Raw genomic sequence first — 22,310 nt, 5'->3', positions numbered from 1 at the left:
GTGATCATTGTATCCGACATACGAACGGAATCCTTCACAAGCGCGAAGATACGAGCTTTGTTTTTAACAATTGTCACCACGGTCGACCGACTGAAGCCTTGGTGGTGTTGGTGTCTCTCCTCTCTCCAATCTTTTTATGATCTTGAGCTTCGTTTCCGTGGTAATGAATTTACTCATGGCTTTAGAAGCGTTGCTAAAAGACACAGCTTTCTTATTCGGGGCGATAATGTCGAAAAAGGAGGGCGAAAAATGCAAAGGTACTCCCGGCGCGGACAAACATTAGCGAGACAAAATGGCCGACGGGGAACGGGCGTTGTAAAGTCGAAACGTCTTAGGTTGAGACAGTCTTAACCCGAGGACTGCCTGTATATACATACAGTATGTGTGTGTGCAAGCCGATTGTGTCGCTTTAATTTGCAAGCAAAAATTCGAGATAGGAGCCATGCATGGGCAGTGAACTCAACTCCCATCACCGGAAGTGTCAATTTGGCTGAAAATGGTGATTAATGCATGAAAAAGAAGCTTCAAGCTGTTTGTCATCCCCACTTGAACAACAAATATATATAAAAAAGAATATTTTGTATTTAAAACAACACAACAACATTGCCTCCCTTTATCGTAAGGCCAACGCACAAAGCAAAATGCCATAGACGGGCTAATGGATAGCATCGACAGTCGGCGTCTCGACGTACATTTGAACATAAGCAGTGCATCAACACGTGGAGACAAGAAATAAAAACACATGAATTTTATGTCCTCCACGATAAATGTTACCCAGTTACAATGGTTGCGAAGGTCTTTGTTTGTGTCTCCGTTGACTGTATTATACTGCCCCCGGTGGCCAAGCTGCACACACCAGGCGGTGTCACGATCAATTAATGATGTTGAATTGAATGAAACGTGCAGCATTGATGGCATTTCCGTTCACTCCAACGGGGAAAATTAATTTTACGAGCATGGAACAAATGAGCAGCAGTGAAAAGTTCTAGTTCACAGGTGTAAAACGCAAGGCCCGGGGGCCAGATTCGGCCCACCACATAATTTTGTGTGGCCCAGGGAGGCAAATCTACTGTCAATTTTCATGATTCTTGCAAAATCTGTACCAAAATTTCAAAATGTCCTTATCACAAATGATGAATTTGAAATATTACAAGCATTTTTGCGTTTCCAGTTGAAAAACACATTCCCGTCGATTTCTGATTCCGAAAGTAGTTTATAAATTGATGTAAATATGACGAGACGACGCAATATTTTTATCGTTTCACTGTCACAACGGCCCTCTGAGGGAAGCCAGAACTATATTTGACTATATCCGTCAGTTTCTGCAAACCCCGGGCCAAATTCCAGAATTGGAATTACGCCCGTCCCGAGCCACCACCGCCGCTTTTGTTTCGATCCCGCCGCGGGTTTGATTTGTACAAATTCAGGTGACGGCGTGTAAATGGCCACAAAGGTGCGCCTATAAATTCCGCAGCCGTTTAATCAACGGCGTGTCATCGATCAACGCAATTTGCTTTATTGGGGCGCGCGGCGGGTGTAAAAGTTTACAATCCGAGATGGCCGCCGTCGGAGTTGGATCGGTATGCTATAAAAAAATAAAATAAAATAAAGTCAGTTCTGTTAGCTGCTTGAGAGCTTTCTTTTTTTTTTATTGAAGATAACACCGAGGTCTAGAAGTTAATGTATTCACATTATCTCACACACGCAGTTATGAATACTTCATGGAGTAAAGCGAGAGAGCAGTGAATCACTGAACTTTTTTTTTCATTTTATTTATTTTTTTTATTTACACGCTCAGATGAGTATGACAATTTTGTTTCACTGAGGCGAAGTAAAGCAGTTTTTTTTTTTTGTTTTTTTTTATAGTTACGATCTTAAAAGAAAAAAAAATCGGTCTTCGTCTCGGAGCTCGTTTTCACATTTACTGGTTTTGTAAATACTGTAATAAATCAAAAAGCAGATTTGGAAAGGAGAGGCGATGAGGATGATTGATGGCGGCGAAGAAGCCAATCTTGTTGCAATAATTACACTTTTGAGTTTTGCTGCTTTTGCGTCCTGCTGACTTCCATTTTGATGATCGAAAACAAAAACGTCCTTATTTTTTGATGAGTAAAGACGATTTTATTTTTAATAAGGTGCACGGTACGGTGCTTTTCTGTGTATAAACGCAGACATTTTGTACTATTTTGTGCAGTACCGAGGATTTCCTACCTGGCAAATATTCATTTATGTAACTATCAACGTATTCAAAGGCTTTGTCAAAATTCCCCAAAAATTTCGAACAAAATAACACAAAGGGTAAAGTTGCTTTTTGTCGACTCTATTATGTTAAACCTTTTTTTTTTTTTTTTTATACTCGACAAATGAGCAATCAAACATGAAAATCTTGATGGTCGCTCATTTCTTGTAGTTACATATTTCATACAGATGAGACTTGGTGTTTTTAACAACGCTGACAAATTTGAATAATTAAAACGAAGTATTCCATGTCCCTAGAGCTAGTTTCTGTCGCCGGGGATCGGATCGGCAAGCTCCCCGCCTTTGGCCTTTGCCCCCCACCCAGCTCACATCCCGGATACAAGCTGCCGAAATGAGTTTCCCCCGCAGGGTGTCCGGGCACTCCCTTAGAGAAAGGGTGAGAAGCTCGGTCATCCGGGAGGGGCTCCGTGTCGAGCCGTTGCTCCTCCGCATTGAGAGGAGCCAGATGAGGTGGCTGGGGCAACTGATCCGGATGCCTCCGGGACGCCTTCCCGGTGAGGTGTTCCGGGCATGTCCCACCGAAAAGAGGCCCCGAGGACGACCCAGGACACGCTGGAGAGACTACGTCTCTCGGCTAGCTTGGGAACACCTCGGGATCCCTCCGGAAGAGCTGGAAGAAGTGGCTGGGGCATCTGATCCGGATGCTTCCCGGACGCCTTCCGGTGAGGTGTTCCGGGCATGTCCCACCGAAAAGAGGCCCCGAGGACGACCCAGGACACGCTGGAGAGACTTTGTCTCTCGACTGGCTTGGGAACACCTCGGGATCCGTCCGGAAGAGCTGGAAGAAGTGGCTGGGGAAAGGGAAGTCTGGGTATCCCTCCTGAAGCTACTTCCCCCGCGACCTGACCCGGAGAAGCGGTAGAAGATAGATGGATGGACTATGAAGTATCTAAAATGAGGCTTAAAAATCAAGCTATTTTCTCGGCTCTCAAATGTAGCGGGCACGTTTTCTGGATGCGCCGAACCCAGGACTCGTTCAGCTCTCAAATACACATTTGTTAAGTCTACACACCCCTACATGTTTGCAAAAATCTCTTTGTTTGAAGCCTCTGGCGCCTGGAATACAAGCCACCATCCAATCTACACCCCGACAAGAGGCGCTCGCTAGCAGCTACCTCGCGAGCTAACCGACCTTGCACGCAGCTAATCGAGGCGCCTCTCGGCCAACAAACGGACGACAGGCTTGTCCGTCCTCGCTTGGGTTTATGTCGTTGTTTAGTTCCAAACAACAAAGACACTTGTTAATCCGTTCGAACTGTTCATTCAGATTACTGTTACTAACGTAAAGTGTTTAAAATCAAGTTAGCCAACAAATGTTCAATTTCTTTGTCAGTGTTGAGCGCCGCAAGGCTTTTGGCACTCATTAAGGAAACACAGTTTTGCGCATCCCTACATGTTCGAGCCGCAAAAATCTGTTTGAAGCCTCTGGCGGCCATCCATTGTACACCCCGACAAGGTCGCTCGCTAGCAGCTAACTCGCGAGCTAACCGACCTTGCTCGCAGCTAACCGAGGCTTCTCTCAGCCAATGGACGGACGGCAGTCTTGACCCTCCTCGCTTGGGTCTGTGTTGTTGTTTAATTCCATACAACAAAGACACTTGTTAATCCGTTCGAACAGTTCATTCAGATTACTGTTATTAACAAAGTGTTTAAAATCAATTTAGCCTAGCAAAAAAAAGCCATCCATTGTTCACCCCGACAAGAGGCGCTTGCTAGCAGCTAACTCGTGAGCTAACCAACCTTGCTCACAGCTAACTCGCAAGCTAACAGAGGCTCCTTTTGGCCAAGGAACGGACGGCAGGCTTGTCCCTCCTCACTTGGGTTTGTGCCGTTGTTTAATTCCATACAACAAAGACACTCGTTAATCGATTTTAACTGTTCATTCAGATTACTGTTACTAACGTAAAGTGTTTAAAAGCAAGAGGGAGCCAGCAAATGTTCAAGTTCTGTGTCAGTGTTGAGCGCCGCAAGGCTTTTGGCACTCATTAAGGAAACACAGTTTTGCGCTACCCAGATGTGCAAAAGCATGCGGGCGGCGTTGCCTTCGCCGACGTCGAGCCCTTCGTCCGTCGAAGGAGTGGGGGCAGACGCTCAACTCGGAGCGAATGTAGGACGCGAGTGCTAAAGGGCGAGCGGAAGCCGCGCGTTTGCCGGCGGCGGCGGCGGGCCGGCCGGCACCCGAGTGTCACAAAAGCGTTGCTACGTCGCCTTTGATAAGAGCACCAAACACGCTGCTGAGTCACCGTTAATCGTGACGGGACCCGATGAGGCGTTTACGTTCAACTTTTATTATTCACGAGGCGGAGGGGGGGGCGGGATTATCTCCCGTCGAATACGCTCACTCATTCCAGGCGCCGTCAGACCGGCCTGTGGGTTCTGATCAAAAAAAAAAAAACTCACTCCCGCCCTCATAACTTTGTATATTTTGACGCCGGCCGTCTCTTTGAAATGCAAAAACCGAGGACCTCATCCGCGAGTCGCGGTCAGAATTCGGAGTTGGCTCCTGCAACATATTTCATCTCTCATTCGACCGCGGGCGAGATAACGCGAAATGGATGGATTAAGCAGGGCGGCGCACCCCCCCGAAGGGGGGAAAGTGTTGGGCAGGATTTCCAGAGTTTAGCGCTGTAAATAATTCAAACTTCTCGCACTTTTGGTTTAGCTTGTTTACGTTGACAAAAAAAAGTTTCAAGCTTGGTGTGGTTCTTCGACCTCCTGGCTGCACTTTTGACTAAAACTCGATTCACTTCTGAAAGTCTTCCTAAAACAGATGGGCATTGCCCCCCCCCCCCCCATCCACAAGAGAAATATACTCTGAATAGATGGTTATACCACTAAAAATAGACACACACACACAATTGCGCGTGTACTTCAAACCCAGATGGCCTCGCATCTCTCGGGACGTTCAATTTCCTTCCACGGTTTGAACAGAACGCCGCATTTGCATTATCGGGCCGTTTGGAAAACGTGTTCGGGATGAAAGCGGCGCCGTCGTGCGCCGCGGGAACCTCGGAGATCGACAAATGAATTCACGCGACGATGCTGATTGATCGTTTTTCAACGGCGGCCGTCGGGCAAAGGTGCAAAGTTCACGTTTTGCGCATCTTAATGAAATATAAATGAAGAACCCCCCCCCACCCCCACCCCCACCAAACGCTGAACATTTTGAACCGTTGGCAAGGACATCATTCACTTTACATTCAACTTTGATGTGTTTTCATTTTTAGTTCAATTGGTTTGGGTTGTGTTCTGTTTCGGTTCAGTCCATTTAACTCGGTTAGGTGCCCAAATTTGTTCGCCGCTGCGACGCTCACTGCAAATGGAGTCGCTTTGATTTATTTCCAATTTGGTCAATTCAGGCGGATTCGGCGGAATTGCAGTTCATTTGTGAGCCGATGTCCTCCGGTTCCCTTCAGTCAAATTAAATTAAATTCCCGTTAATTGGGTGCAGTTCTGTTCATTGGGATTACATTTTCACTTTAGATTCCATTTATTCGATTCACTTGCATTGCATTTACACTCATTTGAACTGATTTTATTACTATTCGATTCAAATGAATTGCGTTAGTTGGATTTGGTTAGGTTCTTTTTTTTTCACTTTGTGTTCCATGTGAATTTGTTTTAAAGTCACTTCTGGTTCAGGTCGCTCGATTCCATTTGATTCCAATTCAGTCTGTCAAATTCAACACATCAGTAATCAAATATCCTGATTGAATTCAAATGCATTTTTGCCATCAGCTCAGATAGGATTCAATTCAAAGTATTTAACTTTTGATTCAGTAATTCTTTTCTGATTCAGTAAATTTCACAGCCTTCAACTTGGTTGGTCCAAAAGATTCAATTCTGTAAATCTGAATCGATTCACTTTTGATCCCTTCCTTTTGTGTTGAATTTGGATTGGATCTGATTCAGTTGATTTTTAGTTTGAATTGAAACACTATTCACTTTCCTTGGAACTGATTTAACTTCTGCGCACTTCAGTTTGGTTTGATTGTTTTGATCATTTTGTGTTCGATTCATTCATTGTGATTTGAGTCAATTGGGATCATTTCAATTCCAGTTGAGTTCCATTTGATTCAGTTGTGTCGGACTAAGTTTTGTTGATAGATTGATTCAGTGAAACCAGTTTGATACAAATTTGATTCTATTGCTTGTATTCACTTCTGATTCGCTTTGTATGATACAATTCAACGTGTTCAACTTTTAAATCAATCACTGCCAGTCAGTTTCATTTGATCTGTTTAAATCTCTTTGATTCACTTCATTTCATTTTTTTCAGTTTTGCTTTGGTTGAAGTCACATTTGACTTTATTCATACCGGTTCTGTTTTAATTAGAATCAGTTGGCTTCACTGCTGCCCGTTTCAGTTTGATTCAATTCCTATTTTTTTTTTTTTTTTTTTATGTGGTGATGAATCACTCAAAGTTACATTCAGAACCGATTAGGATCACTCTTAATTTAACTTCATGCAATCGAGGACTGAATCAAAGGACAAAGGGAGGGGCAAGGGGACGTCCAACAGAGCCACAAGTCATCTGTGACCCTCTAACCTTAAGAAAACAAGTTGCATTTGATCCATAATTCTGCAATCTTTGTCTCGAACGGACTTTGCGTCCCACCGTGACGACAGACCGACGGCGTCGCTCCCGAAGTGAGCCAGACGCACACGCCATAAAACCTACAATGACCAAAATGTCCTCCCGCTGCGTTTTCACCATCACTCGTCGTTAAGAGCAGCATCGAGATCCCCAAAAGACAATTCTCATAAATTGTGCATCATTTTACGTATTTCCCCACTGTGCGTTTGCCTCGGGCACTGCGGCGCAACACAACTCCAATGCCGACAAATTCTCTCACTTTCCCGCTCTTGCAAATTCACCCCCCCCTCCACAAAAAAAAAGTAAGTGGTACCCACACTAACGATCCTCTCTGAGGTGCCCCCTCTGGAGATGGCGGTCCCGTTGAGTCCCACCAGAGACGGCAGCGTCTGAGACATCCAGTTGGTCACCATGGCCATGGTGCTGAGCACCGCCCCGATCTTTAACATTGGAACGCTCATGTTTACCTCCTTACGGCGGGAGGGGGCTGGGGTGGCCCCCGGATGGCCCCGCAGCCGGCCCTAGACCCTTCTCCTCTCCCGAGACCCGACCCGCTCCGGCCAGTTCGCTCCCGACTCGGAACAAATCAGCCGGCAGACGCGGTTACCGGACGCGCCGCTCGCTGAGACCTGTTTGAGGAGACGAGCATCGCGCAGGAATCGTCTGTCTCGGAATGACATCCTGAGTCCACCCCCCCCCCCCACCACCACCACCACCCCTCCCTCGCCTCCTGCCTTTCCCAGCATCACATTGGCTGCCTCGCATCGCCCGTCCCCTCCCGAACAGCTCGTAGCCGCGCGTTCCCTTCCCGCTCTGACATTTCTGTTCTTCTCGTGACTCACAACCCAATGTGTGTGTGTGTGTGTGTGTGTGTGTGTGTGGTGTGTGTGTGTGTGTGTCCACAGAGGTGTGCGCATCAAAATGTGCGTCTCATTTCACAAAGCCGGACGCGTGCCTTGTAATTTGCTCGCCGCATCGACTCCTGTCTTTTACCGGATCAATGCATGGGGGGGGGGGGATTTACTTATTTCTTTTTTAAAAGGTTCTCGGGACATCTCATTTGTCAGCGTCTGTTCGTCCGATTGATGCTCTGTGGCGAGCGCTTGGATGGCGGCGGGGATTAAAATTGCCGCTTGATGTAAGATTGATGGCCGAGCCGTCATCGGGGCGAACGAGTGTGAACGCTGTCACTCCGGGCAAAATGGAGACCGTAATGCCGAATAATGAGTAATGCGTTATCGGATATCCGAGCAATTTTCCCGATGTCGTGCAAATTGGCCCCCTGGTGACAGTGGGGGGTGGGGGGGGGGCGGAGATTGCACACAGAAATCCAATGGGATGTTCAATCTGTTTCCAGTATGTGCAATATTGTTCATTCTTTCATTTTTATTTGTAAATAGTGCGCCCTTTGTCCCTAAATATCAAGTCAAGTACTGCATACCTGTAGGAATCTGGATACTAAAAAAAAAAAAACGTTTATAAAGGCCTACAGATGCCAAAATATGACGGCAAAGCACTACTTGCGTCTGAATCAAAACTCCTCAACCCACTTCAACATACTGCACTGACACCAAGGTGGCGCCAGATTGGATTTGTGTGAACACAAAATTGAAGTTATAATGTAGGTGGTAAAGCCTTGGCCTCACAGTTCTAAGGTCCCGGGTTCGATCCTGGACCTGCGTGTGTGGAGTTTGCGTGTTCTCCCCGTGCCTGCGTGGGTTTCCTCCAGGTGGGCACTCCGGTTTCCTCCCACATCCCAAAAACATAAAATTGCCCATAGGTGTGTGATTATGAGTGCTGCTGTTTGTCTCAATGTGCCCTGCGATTGGCTGGCAACCAGTTCAGGGTGTACCTGCCTCCTGCCCGTTGACAGCTGGGATAGTCTCCAGCACTCCCGTGACCCTCGTGAGGATACGCAGCTAACAAAATGGATGGATGGTTCCAGGTTTAAATGTGCTTGCATGGGTTTACTGCAAGAAATATGTATTCCTTACACTTCCCACAGACATGTATCATCACTCAAGACTAAATTGTCCAAAGGTGTCAATATAAATGCACAATTAGCAGCAATTAGTTCGCAAATGTTTATCATATATCTCTATTTTTTCCCCTTTAGTTACTTTTTTTTTTAAGAAACCACTGTACCCGAAGAAAATCAACCAATCCGAGATACAAGCTGGAGGTTTGCATGGATAATTAATCTCGAGGTGTGTCCAAGCTGTCCTAGCAAAGAGAAATACTGACAGATGCAAATTCCACTTTGACAATCTTCAATTTGTTTGACATGCTACAACCAAGACATAAAGATACGTAAATAATATATACAGTATATTGTCTCTTATTGTTGACCATAACTTCGTACATCCAAGTATCAATTTCACATTTTTCACCAATCAATACATTTGAATAGACTTATTTTGTTCAAAATTGTAAGAAGAGGAAAGACCCACAAGGGTTGGTTGGTGTGGAGATTATCCATCCATCCATTTTCTTAGCTGCTTATCCTCACAAGGGTCGCGGGGAGTGCTGGAGCCTATCCCAGCTGTCGACGGTCAGGAGGCGGGGTACACCCTGAACCGGTTGCCAGCCAATCGCAGGGCACATCGAGACAAACGGCCGCACTCACAATCACGCCTATGGGCAATTTAGAGTCTCCGATTAATGTTGCATGTTTTTTAGGATGTGGGAGGAAAACTGGAGTGCCCGTAGGAAACCCGCGCAGGCACGGGGATCGAACCCGGGACCTCAGAATTGTGAGGCCGACGCTTTACCAGCTGATCCACCGTCCCGCCCTGTGGAGATCACTTTCCACCAATTATTTGTCAGCACTTGATTGTTGCATCACTCATCGACTTTCAAACAAGACATATATATATATATATATATATATATATATATATTTATTATATATATATTTTTTTAATCCTGAAAATGTGTGGTTTTGATGATGCGAGAATACCGCCTGACAAAGCTATACTGTGTTTTTTTTTTTTTTAACATTTTAAAAAATGCCTGATAAAGCAAAAAAAAAAAAAAAAAAAAAAAAAAAACTGGTCCACTTGAATAGAACCGCCCCTGCGCGGTGCAGCGCGTTCAGAATCCGACGCCAACCTTGACACAGAGCGGCAAATGTAGCAAATAATTGCGATTCGGAGCCTCGTCGAAATGAAATGAAAATTACAAAGTGAGAGATTTTTCTTCTCTTTCTGCCTCTCTACCCAATATAAAAATGTCTTAGTATAGTGACCCCCCCCCCCCCAGGCAGGAGTTCGGAGACCTCCCATCTGTTATAGTGGTGTGACTGCCTGTGTGTATGATGGGATGTCATCCCATTGGTGACAATGGTGTCATTCTCCTGGCAGGCGGGAAGCAGCAAGTCTAGGATGTGGCACCTCTCAGATAAAAAGCGTCAGGTCACCCCCCCACCCCCACCCCCGTCATTGTGGCCCCCACCCTGCCGCCCACCTCCACGTGAGAGTCACATGAGTGTCTTCGGGGTGTGGCTGTCACGTGACACTTAAAAAAAAAAAAAATGTACAAAAATTAAATGTCAGCTCTTGTCCACTTGCCTGTGAGCTAAACGTGTCAGTAATCCTCGGCCAAGTCTAAGACTGCAGCCAAAGTGCAAGAGTGCCCCCGTGTGGCTGCGGGCGGTGCTGCAGCCCGCCGCCAAGCTTGCCATGTCCAAACCCGCCGGCAGGTGGATGAGGGAGATGAAGCGGGGCATGTGGAGATCCTTGTGTAGTGTCGAACACTTGCAAATTGACCCCCCCCCCTCAAAAAAAAAAAAAAAATAATAATAATACAACAACGGAGAAAGGAACAACATAAAACACTTTTTGTGCAGTATAAATGAAGAAAAAGAAGCAAAAAATTGCGTCAGTACTGCATGCTTACTAAACTCGCCCTTTCCGTTCATAACTCACACTCATCCCCCCCCCCCCCCTCCAATTTTGTTATCCTACACATTTATTTTCCACTCACTGGGTGGCAGCAGAGACTCAAACGTGAATTTAGACGCGTATTAGGCCGCCTCGTTGAAGGTGAAGAAGTATAATAAGGCGAGAGACGAGGAAAAAATGAAACAATTATCTCACATAATTGAACCTTTGACAAGGGGAGTAAATTAGATCATTCAAACATGAATTCATTACCTCAGCGGTTGTTTTTGGCTGCTTGTGTTCTGCGTGTGTTACACAGCTCTCACTTTTTTTTTCTTAAAATTTAGACGGCTAATTGCGTCTTTGGGGTGCAACGGAAGCGTTTGTTTGAAGCGAGATGACATCTTTAGACTAGACGGTTTATCTCACAGATGGGAAATCCAGACGCAGTCTGACTTTCTTAACGGAATTGATCAAGCGGTGGAAGGTCGCTTTCAACTTGTTTCGGGATTCATATTTCACAGCCGTCGAAATTCGACTTCGGTGATCGTCGGGCTCCCTGCTCTGGACGCCGTTGGCTTCGGCTCTCGGCTTTTGTTTCGAGAAAAATCCGAATGACCCGACCTCTCCGTCCTTCGGTCTCCTGCGGCTCAAGATCAAAAAAAAAAAAGAGAGGAAAGAAATGTCACACGTCATATTTTTAATTTTTGGTTGGTTCCAATTTCAGTTAAGTGTGATCATTTCACTTGGAGGGAGTTCACGATTAGGGGGAAAAAAGACCACTTGTGCATTGTTATCCTGATTTGACAAGTTTATTATAAATATGATTTGTGAACAGGCGGCACGGTGAATGAGCTGGCCTCACGGTTCTGAGAACCCGGGTTCGATACCGGCCCCCTCCTGTGTGGAGTTTGCATGTTCTCCTCATGCCTGCTTTGATTTTCTCCGGGCAATCCGGTTTCCTCCCACATCCCCAAAAACGTGCAACATTAACTGGACGCTCTAAATTGCCCGTAGGTGTGATTTGTGAGTGCAGCTGTTTGTCTCTACTGGGGACCAGTTCAGGGTGTAACCTGCCTCCTGCCCGTTGACAGCTGAGATAGGCTTGTGAGGATAAGCGGCTGGGAAAATGGATAGATGGATAATTAATCTATAGGTGTGTACGAGCTATCTTGTGTGGTTAGCAAAGAGAAGTTATGATTATGCCACCAAACATGGAATTTTATTCAACTTAAGTGTATTTAATCATCTCGAGGGCGGCACGGTGGCGCAGCTGTAAAGGGTAGTAGCCCTCAAAGTTCTGAGGATCCGGGTTCAATGGCCGTTGACAGCCGGGATAGGCTCCGGCATTCCCCGCGACCCTCGTGAGGATAAGCGGTAAAGAAAATGGATGGATGGGTTTGTGAACAAATCAGCCATTTTGTTCCTTTAATTTGGAAAAACAAGCAATGACTTTGAAGACTAGATTAATGATAACTTCCCCCCCTCCTTTATTAATGTTAACGGAGGAATTATTGATGGTGACAGCTGATAAGTTACATAATCAGTTTTGAGCGTTTCTGTAGTGTTTCCACTGTGTTTAAATGCTTTGACCTACATTTCCATGCGCATCCACGGCTCTTTTTTTTTTTTTTTTTTTTTTTTTTTTAAAAAAAGAGCCTTCGGGTTTCAACACAATCACAGAAAAATGTGCGACTCGGCGTCAGCCTTTAGGCGCGCGCCGCCTACAAAGGGCATTTTTAATTCAGTCATGACGAAAGCGCGGGGCAACGCGGACGCCCGTGGACGGCGGCGGAGCGCCGCAAATCCCCAAATCGGGCGGGATGAGAGACACCAGACGCAAAAACTTGCACCAACATGCCGAAATGCGGTCTGCGACGGATTCAGATGAGGGAAGGCGAGACCCGAAACGATACCTCGGCTCGTTCCGAACAGTTGAGCCGACCGAGAAATGCTGCATGTGCACCGGCTATCCCCCCCCCCCCCCCTCCGTAAATGAGTCATAATTTGATAATTACATGATGGGCATGGGGGGCCGCCGGCTTCTTAATGGATCGGGATCCAAATCAATTTGTACGCATGCGACCTCCTCGCCATGGCAACGGCGTAAATGGCATAAATAGAGTGTAGCCCAGGGTTGAGGCGGGCCGACTCAGCGCCGTGCTTTTAATCTATTAAGGGCGCCTGTGGGCTCGAGAGTAAAAATAAAACATAAAAATCGGCGGCGGGGAGTGCACACGTGCGACGACCCCGAGTGCAAAGCGTGAGTCATCGCCGCGATGAATATTTACAATCGTCCACAGCAGCACACGGGAAATCGATTCTTGCGTATTGACGAACGGTGACATGGCGCGACGTACAGTGGAACCTTTCGGGAAATTTTGCACCCTCTGGATTTACGGAGATTTGCAGTTGTCGATCCAAAACTAGTGTTAAGTAGTCCAAGAACTGTAAGCAATACAAGTAAAATAAAAGTACCGTAATCTCCAGCCTACAGAGCGCACCTGATTATAAGCCTCACCCAGTACATTTGTAAAGCAAATACCATTTGGTACATACATATGCCGCACCTGTGTATAAGCCGCAAGTGCCCACGTTAATATTTACACACAAAAAAAAAGACAATACACAGAGGATTTAAAGTTTTAATAGCTTAGCTTAGCTTAGATTCAAAAGTTAAAGTACAAATAAAACTAATAATCGTAACAATTTGTAATCTGTGCTATTTTTAGAACATGCCTCGCTGGCACCTTAAGTGGTCCTCGTGGGCACCACGTTGGTGACACCTGAGCTACACGATAGCAACACGGTAGGACAGCACTAACAGGGCCAGTTAAAAAAAAAACAAACAAAATAACTGAAACGTGGCAGTAACACAGCAGCAATGCGCTAGCACAGCGGTAACCCTAGCGCGACCTTAGCACGGCACTAACAGACCCAGTTAAAAAAAAAAAAAAAAAACATACCGGTAATCACTGAGACACGGCAGTAACACAGCAGCAGCAGGGTAGCGCAGCGCTAACAGGGTTGGTTAAAAACAAAACCAAAAAAAACCGTACAGGTAAAAGTCACTTCCTCGGCACATATATTCCACCGGTGTGACTCTTCCCTTTTCCGCTCGAGTGCCCCCTTGCGGCCGTTAGAAAAAAAAATGCACAAATTCAAAATAAAAATAATCACGGCCTAAGGTTTGGGTTAGCTGTAAGCGTGTGGAAAAAAATTTGTGGCTCATAGGCCGGGAAATTATGGTATGTGCAATCTGTTTTACTCAAAGTACTTTTTACTCAAGCATGGGGTTAATTTTTAAAATTGCATCATTTTATAGTGGCCATTTGTGTACTTTCTGGGAAGCTGTTGTTGATGCTTGTGTGTGTGTGTGTGTGTGTGTATGTGTGTGTGTGGGGGGGGGATCATTGCTCTCAACGATGCGTGCATTCATCCAATTGCTATAAATCACATACAGTATGTGGGGGGGGGGGGGGGGGTCAATACCCGCACTTTACTACATCCTACCGTGCAGGTTGAAAACTTCTCACCTCATGTAAACGTAACCGTGAGTACAAAAAGCTCGTCTGAGTTGCGTGCGTTCATTAATGAGAATTGTTTGTTTCCTTTAGTTCTCTTTTTTTTTTTTTTTATTAGCTTGACGATAAAACGCCGCAGTTGACGGCGGCACCGACGATGATATTTGACTTTTGGGAACTATTTTTAGCGCCGCTCGGTTTGTCGCTTTTCCGGGAGGAATAAATCAGCATCGCGGCGACGATGACGGAGTATTTATTAGACCCGATGGGGGTGAATCAGCATCATCCCATCAGAACGAAGCATAGTAAATAGTGTTATGGTGGAATATTTATGGGGTGCTCGCTTTCAAGCGTGGAGGGGGCGGGGTTTTGGACGGCTCCAATGGCGATGACATACTGCGCATATTGATATTTTCCAAACGTTTCCTCCACTGTGAGATTTTCCGCCCCAGCCTGGAGCATCGTTCGTCCCAGTGATGTGCGAGGCCGGGCCGAGGTTTCAGATCTCAGCGCTTCGATGGCGCCGGCTCGATAGCGCTTAAGTCTAATAATAGCTGATAAGAGGCGGCTATCAGTACTTCTGTTGGGCGAATGTGCGGGGGTGTCGGTGTCGGCGGTGGGGGGGGGGGGGGAATCAATACAGCAGGTGAGCGCGGCTCACTCAATTGACCGCAAATCACCTGCGACGCGTCCGTCAGTTGTCGGCGAGTCGCGTCGAGGCCGGTAAATCGAGAAAAGGCGGCGCCGATGTGGTGACGCTGCGGCAGGCGGCCCTGCTGATATGAGAGCTGAGTAAAACTACCGTTTCGTAAAGTGACAGCTGCGCGGCGTCGTTTACTTTAAAGCCTTTTCTGAAAATGAGGCACATCATTATTTAACATTTTTGTGGGGCTTTGCGTGGTAATGTTGAACTGTTCTTAACCCTTTCCGAGGAGGGGGTTGCGGTTTTACAACGGGTTTCGAGAATTTGAAGTCCAGAATATCATTTTCGGAAAGGGTCAGATTTTACAAAATTACAAAATTTTATTTGGTCCACAGAGGGTCGAAAATAAATAAATAGATATTATATTATATACATAAATAATAAAACCTTTGTTTTTTTTTTTATTGGCAGGATTGTTAAAACGATACTAAATATTACTTGAGCTTTATACAATAAAATTGTAAATAAATTCGATTTCACCATTTTGTAAAAGATACTGGTGTTTGATATACACTCAGAATATCCATCCATCCATTTTCTTAGCCGCTTATCCTCATAAGGGTCACGGGGAGTGCCGGAGTTCATCCCGGCTGTCCAACGGGCAGGAGGCGGGGTACACCCTGAACTGGTCGCCGGCCAATCGCAGGGCACATCGAGACAAACAGCCGCACTAACAATCACACCTTGGGACAATTTTGTGTGCAATTCATGTTTTTGGGATGTGGGAGGAAACCGGAGTACCCGGAGAAAACCCACGTAGGCACGGGGAGAACATGCAAACTCCGCACAGGCTGGTCCGGAATCAAACCCGGGACCTCAGAGCCGTGAGGCCAACGCTTTCCCAGCTGATCCACCGTGCCGCCACACTCAGAATAATTTATTAAAAGCTATTTTAAATACTTTAACTTTTTTTTGGCAGCACGGTGGAGCAAGTGGGTTAGAGCATTGGCCTCACAGTTCTGAGGACCGATGTTCAAATCCCGGATTATCTCCGGGCGGTCCGGTTTCCCTCCCACGTCCCAAAAACATGCATTCATTGGACACTCTAAAATTGCTGGATGACTGATAATCTACACACTGCAACTGTAATAAATTATGATAAAACGATATTAAAAAAATGCAGATGTAATCACTTTTGTTTTATTTTTATTTTTTTAACGCCATAGGAGAGGTTACGACCTATCGCTGTCCTCAACGCAATCTTTCTTGTGATTGAGGGTTTCCGATCGCCGTCTCGTTGAGAACGCGTTCCAATTCTATTCATAGCCGGCGGCAATAAATGCGCCCTTGATTGCGATCCCGGCAAGTTTATGGAGCGTGCGCGATGATTATTTGTAGGTTATGACTGACCATAAAGCCGCGCAATCAGCGAGGGTCGCCGTCGGGGAGAATATCGGCCCTGAGCGGCGGACGAGCGGCGGCAATCCCCGCTGTTCGGTTCCCGTGCCCTGATTGGGGAGCAAGTTCTGCGCTTCCTGGTCCCTTGGCCGCACCGGGATGTGTCCACATGCTGCATGAATATGCAGTTGCTATGGTAACCAGCGCTTGGCTCATGACGCCGTCATCGTGCGTCATTACTTACTAAAGCCACACACGTGATTTGCTTGACCGTAATCGTTCCTCGTCATGTGTGACGTTACGATGAAAATACCTGAAATGAGTTTCATGGGAAGAAGGATTTGCCAATTGAGCTCATGCACGTGACGTCACCATTTTCACAGCGGTCAAAAAGAGCTGCTCGACAGGGCGGGGGGGCATGAAAAACCGAGACTTGTCGTGCCGTTGGTTGTCACAACAGACGAGACTCATATTCAAAGAGGTTATTATGTAGAATACCAGCTGGAAAGATGAGAAAAGATCGATGGATTTCGGGAATTAAATGTGATGGATGGTGCCCGGGCAAAATACGCGCGACTGTGTGGCGATCGCTTCATTTCAGGTCAGAGTTATTCTTCTCAATCTCAAATGACCAAGAAGTATTTATAATACCAAATTGGCTCATTTGACAACAATCCGTATTTTAAAAAAAAACAAAAAAAAAAAACCCACCAACAACAACAGGGAGTCATCTCCAATGTACACGGAAGCGTGTTGCGGACACACATTAAACTTCAGTAAACCTCTCCCCGACACATGTTTTTTTTTTTTTTCATTGAAAAGAATAAAAAAAGACAGCGAGTAGGCTCCTTTTACACAGAAGCGTATCGCGGCCACACATTAAACTTCGTTAAACTTCTCCGTGACAGACATTTTTTTTAAAATATGCACTGTTCTCAAAATAGTCCATTTCGTATTTTAAAAATACATATTGGACTCATTTGAGAACAGTCCAATTAGTCCAATTCGTATTTTAAAAATACATATTTGACTCATTTTAGAACAGTGCATATTTAAAAATAATTGTCTGTCACAGAGAGGTTTACCAAAGTTTTTTTTTTTTTTTTTTAATTGAAAAGAAAAAAAAGACAGCGAGTAGGCTCCTTGTACATAGAAGCGTGTTGCGGCCACACGTTAAACTTCGGTAAACCTCTCCCCGACAGACATTTAAAAAAAAAAAAAAAAATATTCACATTTCTCAAATGAGTCCAATACGTATTTTTAAAAAAAGAAAATAAACCGTCGGTCACACTGCTGTTGATGTAGGTTAACGTGTGGCCGCAACACGCTTCCGTGTACGGGGGCTGAAGCATGTCCCAGCAGTTTATTTTCTTTTTTTTATAAAATACTAATCGGACTCATTTGAGAACAGTGCATATTTAAAAAAAAAATGTCTGTCACGGAGAGATTTACCGAAGTTTAATGTGTGGCCGCAACACGCTTCTGTGTACAGAGGAGCCAACTCAGTCTTTTTTTTTTTTTTTTTTCGTCTGTTTTCAATCATAGTTAATGAATGCATGTTTGTGTAAAAACATGGGTCATTTATTTATATACTGGTATTTGTATTGAAAAAATCTGAGTGGCTCCATCGCTATGTGGGATTTATTCTTGATTGAGAACAGATCCAGCAACGAAGTATTTCTATGCGTCCAGACTTTTCTACGCTTTCAAACTCTTCCGTGTAAATCTCGACGACTTCCTCACCAGATCCACGCGAAGATCCAGTTGTCCAAAAACAAGCGGAAGCGGGTTAACGGTCCGATTTCTTATCGGTGAAAACATCGACTTCGACATTAAATATGGGTCCTCTATGCCAAGCGTCTCTCATTTTTCCACGTACCTTCAATTATTATTATTAACGGTATCGGACAAAACTCTGGGGGTCGTGCTATGAGACGTATTTTCGTGTCGCCTCTGACTTACTATTGAGCAATGCTTTGGTTGCCCGCCAGTATGGCCGAAAATATAATCCCTAATGTTACATTTTCAACAATTTAGCAAACTGCCTGATTCATCTTTTCAAATGTAACCTCTGCCAAAACTTTCCAGCGATGTTCAGCACGACTTCTTCCGCTGTTTGCCTTCCACCGGGCTCCCATTCTTGTAATTACCTGAAACAGTCTGAAAATAATTCCGCTCAAATCGCTTTCTTAGAACGATTCAAAGTCCCCCGTCGCTATTTAAAAAAGAAAAAGGGGAGGAAAAAAAAATCAAAAAATACTCTGTGGAAGCTATTATATGAAAAATGCAGAAACCATCAGAAGAAATACTCTAATGGGAAAAATTGTTTAACCGCCGAGCTCGACTCGGAGGTACACAGTACTGGTAAAAATATATATATATATTCATATTCGGAAGAGGAGAGAGGGAGAGAGAAAACGCAAAGGAAACCAAAAGAAACTTATGAGCGATGCATTGCAAAAGGCCCGAGGTAATAGAGATGTTTTCTGCTACGTACGCGACATCCGAACGAAGCCAGCGCTGAAAGGCTGAGTGCCAATTACACTCAGGGTGACTGCGAGTTTGCGCCACACTTTTTTTGTTGGAGGTGGAAACAAAGAAGAAAAATACAACAAACCAAAAAAAAAAAAAAAAAAAAAAAAACGTTTCAATCAGTGACGAGCGGACAAAAAGAACGGATCTCGTCGGCGGCGCGGATCGGAGCGCGTGTCGAGCAGTCCGCACGTCGCCGGTCGCCTTTGTGGGAGCTGGCGCCTCCGTTTGTATCCGTTATCTGCGGGTCATTAGCGTGCGGCGAAGCTGTGACATTTAATTATGGAGACGTTATTAGTGCTACACAAGACGCATTGTGCGCTGGCCAGAAATCCCAAAACGACCTCCGTTGCGGCCGAAACCCAGTCCGCCGCAAATATGGTTCTACAGTAGAGGCGGCTAATGAGCCGATCGCGGCGCGTTTTGAGTTTTCCACGTTTTGTTTGACCCGGAAGGAAACGCGAAATGAAATGATTTCGATTTCAAACGCAATTATTTTAATGAGTTGCCGTTGTGTCCCGGCCGCGGACGAAGATAAAAGGTCGGCGAAGTGATTAATGTTCAGGGAAAATGAACCATCAGTTATCAGTAAATTAGTTTTTCGCTTTTTACTGAATTATTTTGAGGGGAAAAGGGGAAAGAAAAAGACAACAAACCAGCCTTCAAATGCACAAATAAAGTAAAATAGCCATCTAGCTATCCATTTTCTCAGCCGCCTATCCTCACAAGGGTCGCGGGCAGTGCCGGAGCCTATCCCACCTGTCATCGGGCAGGAGGCGGTGTAGACCCTGAACTGGTCGCCAGTCAATCGCAGGGCACATCGAGACAAACAGCCACACCCACAATCACACCTAGGGGCAATTTAGAGAGGATTTGGCTTCGCGGGCCGCATAAAATCATGTGGCGGGCCAGATCTGGCCCCCGGGCCTTGAGTTTGACAACGGTCATACTCACAATCACACCTAGGGGCAATTTAGAGTTTCCAATTAATGTTGCATGTTTTTAGGATGTGGGAGGTAACCGGAGTGCCCACCTGGAGAAAACCCACGCAGGCACGGGGAGAACATGCAAACTCCACATAGGCGAGGTCCGGGATTGAACCCGGGACCTCAGAACTGAGAACTGTAAACTAGCGTCACATAAAGTATTTCAAAATGTCAGTATGTCATTTTGTTTATTTAAAAAAAAAAAAAAAAAAAAGGGGGCGGGGGCTGCAAACTTTCTCAAATGAACAAATAAATTAGGCCATATGCTAATTAATCCACGTGAGCTCCAATTTCCGTCATCTAAAAACTCGATTTAACGTGGCCAGAACACAAACAAACGAGCAGTTGCAGGAAAGAAACGAATGGAAAGGACACCCTTTGATATGGCTTTCCCGGAATGTTCTGAACTCCTGCTTCCAAGCCAGTCACAAGAAGAAGAATGCTGCCTGGACGGCAAATAGTGCAAGTCAAGGTGGAGCTAGCTCTCCGTCTCGTATCCGTCGCGTTGTGTTGCTATGCAAACGAGTCGAGACGTATAAACGTTAAAAAAATACATATGTGAGTATGTTGTTAACAAGCCTGGCAAGCACATAAAACTAAAAATATATCATAAATCCGCTAAACGAATCCTCACATCCAAGCAGCCGACACGAGCGGTCGCATTAGCTCAGCTCCAGTTTTCACAAGAGAAGCCACCAATCCGTTGAGCGATCGGACAAAGAACAGGACAATATCAAAATGGAGCAAATGGCGTTTTCAGAGCAGGAATGAGAGGCCCGCGTGGAGCCGAGCGAGAGGCGGGAATGATAATAAGTTCACCGAGGGCGCAGGAGATGACGCCATATCGCAAAAGCGAGTCGGCCGCCGCACGGGGTCGCGCGCTATCGTCGGGTGGCGCCTCCCCCCCCGGTTACAGATGCGCCGTCGGGGCCGTAAATGGCGGTAAAATGTGCTGCCGGAGCACACCGACACAAATCTACTGGGCTTCGACGGTGATATTTGGGAGTGCGAGCCCGGGAGGTACCACAAAGGCCATCGCTCGCATTAATATTCCGTCCACAAAAGAGGGAGTGGGAAATGCTATTCATCCCCACGCAGCCGTCGCTGACTATTTTTCATTCGCTGTCTTTTAAGATTGCAAATGGACCCCCCCCCCGACTGCTATGTTCCTCCCTCCTGGGACTCAGGATTGTTGACTTGGACCTGATTGACTGCGCTAAAAGGACACGGGCGCTTTCAGACCGAGATGCCGACCTCTCGGCGCGATGGAATTAGATTGACGAGAAATAATGAGATCTAGAGGCTAACGCATCCTATTAGCCGGAGTTGGAATGAAAACGTGAATGACACCCAGAGGGACAAATCGAAAAATGACATTAAAACTCCGGGACATGCTTCATTTATAATTTGTTTTTTTTTTTTTAAAAAATGCATTTTAATGTGAATCCCTGCTCAAGTTTGCCAAACTAAACATAAAACATGGATCAGCAGAACTTTGACTTTCGCTAGCTTAATGCTAACAAAATGCGAAGCACCAGAGAACCCATTTTTGCACAAGTCAGCCGTTACTCGCATAGGAGATGTCATTTTTAATCATATCGTCACACGTCCCAGCAATCTGGGACGCACCTCGGTTAAATATTCTGCACCAGTAAGGAGCTTCCGCTGCTCGCATTCAAACTGCGACCGTGCGACGAGCGGTTCGACCCCAAGAGCTCCCGTCGCCCGAGGCGCCGAAGCTCGGAAGAGAAGCGAGACCCTCTCTTGAATACCGGCCATTCATCACGTCGCCATTAGCGCGGCTCAAGAACTCGGCTATCCGCTTTCGAAATATAACGAGGATTACGGCATCGGATCCTCCAGCGAAGTCTGACACGAGCGCTTCCTTCTGGTGCAGCGAGGCTGTGGAGGAGAAAGCGAGATGCATATTGAAAAGCTTCGGAAGCAAATGAACCGGGAAGATAAATAATTCAATCATCAGGAGGAGCTTTCTATCAAAGCCTTCAACATTTTCCTCGCTCTTCTGCCGGCTCGCTTCTTGGATGCGTCTCCTCACCTCGAGTTTACTGGGTGCGCCAAACGCACCCTGGTGATCGACCGCCGAGCGGTCCGCAGCGTAGCTTCATTCATCTAGGTTAGATATCAGCTACCCGCAACCCTGAACAGCATGAGCAAATTAGAGGACGGATAAACGCTTGCTGTAAACTGACTCTGAATCGGTCAAAACCAGTTGGGATGAGCGCCAGTGTTTCCTAGATTGATTCCTTTTTTTTTCCCAGCGGTGGGCACGTCGACCTCAAAATTACGAGGTTGTGGGTTCAAATCTTGCCTTCCTGTGTGAAGTTTGGATGTCCTCCCTGTGCGTGCATGTTTTCTTCTTCCTTGCGTGTTTCCAAAAGATGCATTTCAGGTTCTCTGAAGATTAAATTGCCAGGTTTTTTTTTTGTCTATGCCCTGTGATTGGCTGGCGACCAGTTCAGGGTGTACCC

At 45.8% G+C, this 22,310-nt stretch overlaps 2 protein-coding genes across 2 annotated transcripts in view; one reads left to right on the top strand and one right to left on the bottom strand.

The window, feature by feature from the left end:
• olfm2a (olfactomedin 2a) overlaps positions 1-7,318 on the bottom strand; it is a 35,813-nt gene extending 28,495 nt beyond the window's left edge. Inside the window, exons 1-2 of the mRNA XM_061845441.1 lie at positions 7,175-7,318; positions 3,015-3,050 (exon numbers count right to left, since the gene is read on the bottom strand). Coding sequence (XP_061701425.1) covers positions 3,015-3,050; positions 7,175-7,318 — 180 coding nt within the window. The remainder of the gene's footprint in view (positions 1-3,014; positions 3,051-7,174) is intronic.
• rdh8a (retinol dehydrogenase 8a) overlaps positions 1-22,310 on the top strand; it is a 154,599-nt gene that overhangs the window by 23,796 nt on the left and 108,493 nt on the right. The window lies entirely within an intron of this gene.

Source organism: Syngnathoides biaculeatus, chromosome 16 (assembly GCF_019802595.1).
Source record: "Syngnathoides biaculeatus isolate LvHL_M chromosome 16, ASM1980259v1, whole genome shotgun sequence".
Taxonomy (NCBI): Eukaryota; Metazoa; Chordata; class Actinopteri; order Syngnathiformes; family Syngnathidae; genus Syngnathoides; species Syngnathoides biaculeatus.
This window is presented reverse-complemented; position numbering and strand designations above follow the sequence as displayed.